The following is a 7,880-nucleotide window of genomic DNA, read 5'->3' on the forward strand; positions in this document are numbered from 1 at the left end:
AGGAATGTCTGCGTCTCTGCGGAGAGGGGAGGTTGTGGTCTTTAATTGAGGCTCCAGCGGCCTTCCCCACGCACGTGGTGATAGCTGGGCCGTTGCAGGGGTCAACACGCCCATGAAAAAAAAGTCCAGGTCCCGCAGAGGAAAAAGCAACGCCTGCGAGCGACGGCGACCACAACAGCTCCATTCCAACCTCTGTTCCGTACATCGACCAAGGACAAAATGCCTTCCTCTATTGTCCAGACCGTTCACGATGGAGATCGCACGGTTGCGAAACGACAGAAGCTCAGTGGAGAGGTTGCGCCTCGAGGAACGAAGAGAGAATCGAGGTTATTTACACCGTACAGAGTAGGTTTTGCAGTCGTGTGGATTGGGCGTTTCGCTGATGGCCACAGACAATTGGATTAGTATCTTCGACTCCGGTTCCCTTTACGTCGATTCCTCTAGGCAAAACCACTTTTCAAATTACCACCTCCGTCGGACGCTGTTTGCAGACTTATGATCTGAAGCGCGGCCTCAATCTTGTCTTTCTCACACGGCCACAAACACCAGAAGATATTACAGCTACAATCGCATGGAAAGATAGGGTATTTGCAGCTTGGGGCGGCTCAAAGGAGGGGTCATCACAAGGTGTGTCAGTGTTTAAGAGAGGAAAAGAAATAGCTGCGCTGGATTTGCCGACAGATTTGAACCAGCCCGTCAAACAATTACTTGTATTCGGAACATGGATCGTGGCATGCTGCAAAACGAGAATTGAGGTTTGGAAATCGACTACCTACGAACACTACACGACACTGTATCCGACAGCTGCCCAAAAAGGAAAAAATGAACTTACCGGAGGGATCACCAATATGCCAACATATTTGAACAAGATTCTCGCTGGCAGGAAAGATGGCGGGGTGGAGATTTGGAACGTGAGCTCGGGGAAACTCATTTACACAATTCTACCACCAGCCGCAAATTGTGGTGCTGTTACGGCGATGCAGCCGACGCCAGCTCTTTCGATGCTGGCCATTGCCTACTCTTCGGGGCCTGTGACGATACATGATATCCGATCCGATAAAGCCGTCATTCAGCTGAATGGTGGAAATTCTGGCTCGCTGGTCACTTCAATTTCATTTCGCACCGACGATCTTGGCGCAGGCGACGATGGAAAAACCCCTGGAGTCATGGCTACAGCTGGACCAGAAAATGGCGATGTGACATTCTGGGATCTGAACGGAGGGGGGAGAGTAATGGGAATTCTTCGTGGTGCTCATAATCCACCCTCCGACTATGGAGCAACTGTGGGTGGGGGGGTGAGTAAAGTTGAATTTCTTCCAGGGCAGCCAGTGATCATTACCAGCGGCTTAGACAACTCGCTCAAGTCATGGATATTTGACGAAACTCCATTTTCTCCCGTTCCCCGAATTTTACACTCTCGAAGCGGTCATGCTGCTCCAGTGTCAAAGCTCTTGTTCCTTCCAACCGACTCGGATGGGGCTGATGCAGGTGGGAAATGGCTGCTGAGTGCTGGAAAAGACCGAAGTCTATGGGGATGGAGTTTACGGAGGGACGGTCAGAGTACTGAGCTTAGCCAAGGAAACATTCGCAAAAAGGCCAAGAAAATGGGCATCCTGTCTAATGTGTCACTCGCGAACGAGCCAAGCACCAGTTTGGAGGACTTGAAGGCACCAGAAATTACGTGTCTTGCTATGTCTCTGAATCGTGATGGTGGGATGGGAGCAAATGCTGGTAATGGTGCATTATGGCAGAAGGGGAATTCAGGAAATAAGAAAGCAACCGATGCGACTTTGAGCGGAGCTACAGGATGGGAGAGCGTAGTCACAGGACACAAGGAGGACAAATTTGCTCGAACCTGGTTTTGGGGCCGAAAAAAGGCTGGAAGATGGGCGTTTGAAACTGGAGATGGTGGATATGTGAGCAGCGTCGCGATCAGTCCGTGTGGTACCTTTGCTGCTGTTGGGTCTGAAAGTGGCGGAATCGATACTTTCAATCTCCAATCTGGTCTTCGGCGGCAGAGATTTCCATCGAAATTAACCCCCGCCCAAGCAAGGAAACTCAAGCTTGAACAGCTTCAGGCGGCAGACTCGCTGGAGGTGCGTGGCAACACATCAAAACGTTTTCCAATGGGATTGGGAAAGCATACTCAGCCAGTTACGGGACTGGTAGTAGATTCTCTTGTAAAAACACTGATCAGTTGTTCAAAGGATGGAAGAGTCAAGTTCTGGGACTTCACAAATGGCCATCTCGTGGATGAAATAGACTGGCATAGTACGGTTTCGATAACAGGCATGCGATATCATGCACCAAACGATCTGATAGCACTCACAAGCGACGACCTATCCATTCGGGTTGTGGATATCGAAACAAAGAGGACGATTAGAGAACTATGGGGTTGCACTGGAAAGATAAATGATTTTTGTTTCTCCAGCGATGGTCGGTGGATCATAGCTGCGTCGAGCGATCGAATCATTCGAGTTTGGGATTTGCCCACCGGACACTTAATCGATGCAATCCGTATGAAGACTCCATGTACCGCTATAGCCTTCTCCGCAACTGGCGAATTTCTAGCAACAACCTGCGAAGGGGAAATTGGTGTCAACATCTGGAACAACAAAACCCTCTTCTCCCACGTCCCTACCCGCCACATCTCTGAGGACGAAATCGCAGAAATGTCCGGCCCTACAGTCTCCGGCGAAGGCGGCCACAATCTCATCGACGGCGCCTTCGAAGACCAACCCGAAGACCCCGAAGATTCTGCTCCCGCCCCTTCAATCGACCAGTTAAGCTCTGACATGATGACACTCAGCTTAGTACCCAAAAGCAGATGGCAAACCCTCCTCCACCTAGACCTCATCAAACGACGCAACAAACCAACCGAAGCCCCCAAAGTCCCTGAAAAAGCACCCTTTTTCCTCCCCTCCCTCGAAAAGCCAATGCCCATCGCTGGTGTAAGTAGCGAGGAAAAGAAAGATGACGGTATTGCGGAACGCTCGAGGATCATGAAGATGGATCGTTACGCGTCGGAAGGCGCCTTCACTGTGGCGCTGCGATCTGGGAGCGATAGCGGAAATTGTACGTCCCATCCCTCCCCCTTCCTAATAGAAGCCAAGCTAACATAAACAGACACCCTCTTCATCGACCACCTCAAAACGCTCTCCCCATCCTCCGCAGACCTCGAGATCCGCTCCCTGAACCCCGGCGTCGAAGCCGAATCCGACGAACTTGTCAATTTCGTCGCAGCGCTCACGAGTCGACTTAAGCAAAAACGAGATTATGAACTCGTGCAAGCGTGGATGACGGTCTTTTTGAGGGTTCATGGGGAGGTGGTGGCGAGTGATGAACGGCTTGCGGAGGGGCTGAGGGAGTGGAGGGAGTATCAGGGACGGGAGGGTGCGAGGTTAGGGGATTTGGTTGGGTTTTGTGGGGGGGTTGTTGGGTTTTTGAGGGCGCCTAGGGGATAGTTGATGTGTTTATGTGGAGTAGGATAAAATGTCTTGGGCTGATGTTAGGAAGTTTTCAGCGGCTTAGAAACTCTTGCATTGTTGTAGTCAAATTATTGATTATATATTGACAGACATAGTCTTTGAATGACAGATCAAAGCTATAACACAGTCTCTGCGAGTTCTGAGTAGGTGTTGGGAGTAGAATTCTGTTTGATGATGGTATAGATTTCTATGTATATCTTTGTAACATGCCAAGAACGGTAAGGAATGTCGTGTTAGTAAACAATAAAGAACCTCTTATTGGTTCATCGCGAGAGTGCTTGTAGTATCAACTACCTTCGACATACATTAAGATCCCTCTTACGTAAAGAAATTTCCAAGACTTTATCCTCTTCAAAGCAATCCTGGTCGACTCGTGCAGGGCGTGGTCGCTCAAACACGTAACTAACGACCGATCAAAGCAACAAAATGATAGGTGTCGAAGTAGTACATCCTGTGCATATAATCTCTCACTATCCCTGATAGCTCCTCAGTCCCTCCACTTAACGCGTTGAGTTCTTGATAGCTCGCCGCCGTGTACAATCCATATCAAAAACTCAGCACACCTCAAATTCACCGCTCGTGTCACGGCAAAATTAAAGCCTCTATTACCTAATAAAACTGTTTCCCTGCTCATCCTCGTTCATATGTTTCGTTAAGCTATAATCCGTACTGAAATTTTAAGCCCTAGGTCTATAGAATTTTTAATTCCATGATTTTTAGTGGTGTACGTAGTGACGTAGGTAGCTTATATGGAGTGGAGTGGAATTGGTATTTTCTGCTATTTATAGCTAGTCTTTAATTGATATTACTGTTTAGTTATCTGTTTAATAGATACTTGCGAGAGAAAGGACCGTTTTTACAACGTTAACTACGTTACTTGTAGGGTTTCTAAGTATTGCGTATAGTCTGTGATATTTGTTTTTCCGAGGTGACAGGAGAGAAAGATTAAGTTTTTCAGGGGTTTGAAGTTTACGGTTTACTGCTTGTTGAAGTAAACTATTAGAATTTCTCTTGTATGCTTTTCTTCTTTCCTGTTTCGTCTAAATCCTCAAAAGATTTAAATGAAAGCGACAGATCCGGACCATCAACCAAGTGCCTATTAAAACCGACGATTCCGAATAACTTGAGAATCATTCACACCACTTTGCCCTGCCATTACACGAGCGTAAAGTTCCCCTGCTAAGCAAATAACCTCCAAAGTCCTCATTTGGTAGGGAAAATTTGCCACTTTCATAATGCAAATCGCTCCTAGTATTTGTCTTCAAGTCTTGAATGCTTAACACTTTGACTGTAGCGATTATTGGTAAACACATACTAAAATGTGACTGTGATTCTTCTAACAGTCAGCAAGAATATTCAAACGAAGGTTGCGCCAAAGCTTCGAAGTGTTCCAACACAAGCGGAAAGGCTCTCGCGATTTGCCTTCTAATTGACAATCTACCATCTATTTTCCCACCTGACAGGTTTTCAAATCGCCGTGTTACTGTCTTCAACATCTCGAATCATCTGTCTAAACAAAAGGTTCGTTGCTCCATGACGGGAGGTCAGTCTCCCACCAAGCGAGCATAAACCCCCCACGATCTCCTCCTCACGAAAACAACATTCACCACCCATCACCCATCACCACCGTCTAATCCCCGGCCCCAGCCAACCAATCCAGTCCATCCTTCCCCTTCTCTTAAATATTCCAATAGCGCAAAATCTCGTAAACGACGTCCTGAGTCCAGAAGCTCGCTTCTGTGGTCGTAAATGCTAATACCATAACCTACTGAATGGGTGACAGCGACGCACGTGTATCAGAACACTCGAGGTCAGCTAACCTTCCTACCGGAGACGTTCTTCCACCGTACTTAACGACTGTCACTTTGCGGTTGCCTCTTTATTAAATAAAGCTCACAGAGTAAAACGCAAGCAGCGGTTGGCCTCGCTGCTGGGCGGTTTCTCGGTACGTCCAGAAATGTTGATGTATTTCTTTTGCCGTTTTTCTCTATTGGGGTTCTTGAGGATTTATTTGGCTGTGTGGATTTTCCTTCTTTTTTTGGAATTGTTAATATTTTAGTCTAATTTTGATATCCCTATGAGATCTGGCGGCAGGGCTTCGCTCCACAGATTATGACTTTTGAGCAGAAGTCGACGGAAACTACAAAGTTGAAAAGTTCAATTTTTCGTATGTCAAATATTATTATTTTCGTGGCTACGAAGGTGTCGTGGGAGGTTGGTGGAGAGCTTTGAATGTTCAAATTTTCGTTGCCGAGGCAAAGTGGAAAACAAACCACAACAAAAGTCTTTTTTTGTGCTTTACTCGTTCCTCTAATGATTCTTCAAGTGTCTTCCGGGGTTATTTTATTCTAAGCTTCTGCTGCACCTCCCGGATTTAGAAGAAATGTTTTATGACTTTTGTAGCGATCATATTTACAAATCAGGGTATCTAACGAAAGTTTCAAAACGCTGCATACAAGCTTGATAAGAATTACTTGGTCGTGATAGGAAGATATTCATACTAGAATCTTAGTAATGTATTGTAATTCGTCTCGGACAAGTTTGAGGCGCGTTCGACCGAAGTGGGTGCGAGTGTGAAGTGAATAGGTGCAAATTCTTTTCGAAAACATGTGTACTAAATTTAGAACACACCCGAAAAGTCATCATAGTATCGCGTCGCTCGATATTGGTAAATCGAGTCGTCTTTCTTTCCACCGTCATCCGTTCCGTCCGTGGAAAATGAGGCGTGTTAAATCAGCCAGCGGCAAGCTGAGTATTGCACAATCTGCAGCTTCGATTCTTCCAGGTCAAGAGCGCGATAACATTGGTAAAACGCGCTTTCAGTCTAGTATTATCGTTGGGCAGCCCGAGGCTGTGATTAAAGAACATTGTAGGTCGCTAAATGTCTTATAGTTTCTTTGATCCGAGTAACAACGATCACTGACACGTTGAATTTAGCGACTTCGAACAATTCTTCTAGCTCCCGCAGCTCCATTATCATCGAAAATCATGGTCTCCGAAGAAACTCCTCCCTGCGTGTCTTGAGCAAGAAGATATATGCGGAGTCCGATAGTCAAAGTGATGAAAAAACTCCCTCCAGCATTTCGAAGGTAATTATTCTTATGATGCTAAGGCTTTAAGACTAACAATCACTAGAAAATTAAAAGACCACGGCGAGAGGAGACGGTGAAAAAGACACGCCCATCTAAGAGAATTCGTCGTCAAGTTAGACGTAAAGTGGCGTGCGCACTGCCTTCCGACGATGAAGATCAGCTCCTTCGACCATCAATATCCAATGAGAAAGCTCTTTTACCTCAGTCGCAAGAGGTCAAGAAAGTCATTGTACAACCAGCTACTGTACCAATCTCAAGGAGAAATTGGGTCAAAAACCAGAACAAACCACCATCTGATACAGACTCTGCTGAAAAGTCTGGAAATTCCAAAAATTCACAACCATCGATTTGCAAGCAAAACAAGGCTCGGAACGGAAATACAAACAAAGAGCATTTTGGAAATGAAAGCCCAGAAACAAAACACATTGACCTCCTCTCCCACTACAAAAATCTCATCCACCTCATCCTCCACCGCCTGCTAAACCCTACCTCCACACCCCCATCAACCCTCACAATCTCCTCCGCAACGCTCGCCTCCCACCTCTCTCAAACGGCCACCGCCCTCTCCTCTCCCTCCTGGACGCCCCTATTTCTCAACGCACTGCAACACCGGCCTAGCATCTTCATCCGACTCAGTAATCCCCGCGAATCCATTTGCGACGCCTGTGGCGCTGAAGCCAACCTAAACTCCACTCTGACATTCAAAGATCGGCCTTATAACCCTCATAACCTGCGATTTGAGGCCCAAGGGACGGATATCTTGAGGTATGAAGTGGATGAGGCGTGTCGGAGGAAGGCGGAAAAGTGTCATGGGCTGTGGCATTGGCGGTGGATGGTCTTGCAGCGGGTGAAGACAATGTTGGATAGGGAGGGTGTGAATAGCAGGAGAGAGAGAGGGAAGAGGAAGTCTATGAGTGCGGCAGCGAGGGAGAGGCATGTAGAGAGATTTCTTGGTGTGGTGGTGGGCGGAGAGCTGGTGACGGATGGCTATAGGAGGTATAGGAATTTAAGACGTTTAAGGGCGTGATGGGTGGTCCGGACGGTGGATTTGCTGAGAGCTTAATATTGATTGTCTTCATGTTGGTGCGTTGAGGCTTTTCTGTGTACCAGTAAGAGCGTTAGGAGTTTGCGTGGTGTAGAGTACTATGTCTGGTTGACTTTGGTATAGGTAGCTCATCCTACTTAACCACGTTCACTTCCCTTCAAACCGTCAAAGATATTTTCTAAAACATATTCATGTTTAATAATCAAGCGTTCCTGTACATTTCCACCTCTGGTGATGTGCAGACAACACTCGCTG

At 46.8% G+C, this 7,880-nt stretch overlaps 2 protein-coding genes across 2 annotated transcripts; both read left to right on the top strand.

The window, feature by feature from the left end:
- Positions 1 to 219: 219 nt before the first annotated feature.
- Positions 220 to 3,464, top strand: GLAREA_07998 (Quinoprotein alcohol dehydrogenase-like protein; the record flags this gene model as incomplete). Its single annotated transcript, XM_008090045.1, has 3 exons — positions 220 to 345; positions 393 to 3,075; positions 3,127 to 3,464. The coding sequence occupies 3 exons, from the start codon at positions 220 to 222 to the stop codon at positions 3,462 to 3,464; spliced, it is 3,147 nt and encodes a 1,048-aa protein (XP_008088236.1).
- Positions 3,465 to 6,206: 2,742 nt separating this feature from the next.
- GLAREA_07999 (uncharacterized protein) lies at positions 6,207 to 7,607 on the top strand (the record flags this gene model as incomplete). Its single annotated transcript, XM_008090046.1, has 3 exons — positions 6,207 to 6,357; positions 6,426 to 6,577; positions 6,624 to 7,607. 3 exons carry the CDS (start codon positions 6,207 to 6,209, stop codon positions 7,605 to 7,607), a joined length of 1,287 nt encoding a protein of 428 aa, XP_008088237.1.
- Between the last annotated feature and the right edge of the window lie 273 nt (positions 7,608 to 7,880).

Source organism: Glarea lozoyensis, assembly GCF_000409485.1.
Source record: "Glarea lozoyensis ATCC 20868 chromosome Unknown GLAREA9, whole genome shotgun sequence".
Taxonomy (NCBI): domain Eukaryota; kingdom Fungi; phylum Ascomycota; class Leotiomycetes; order Helotiales; family Helotiaceae; genus Glarea; species Glarea lozoyensis.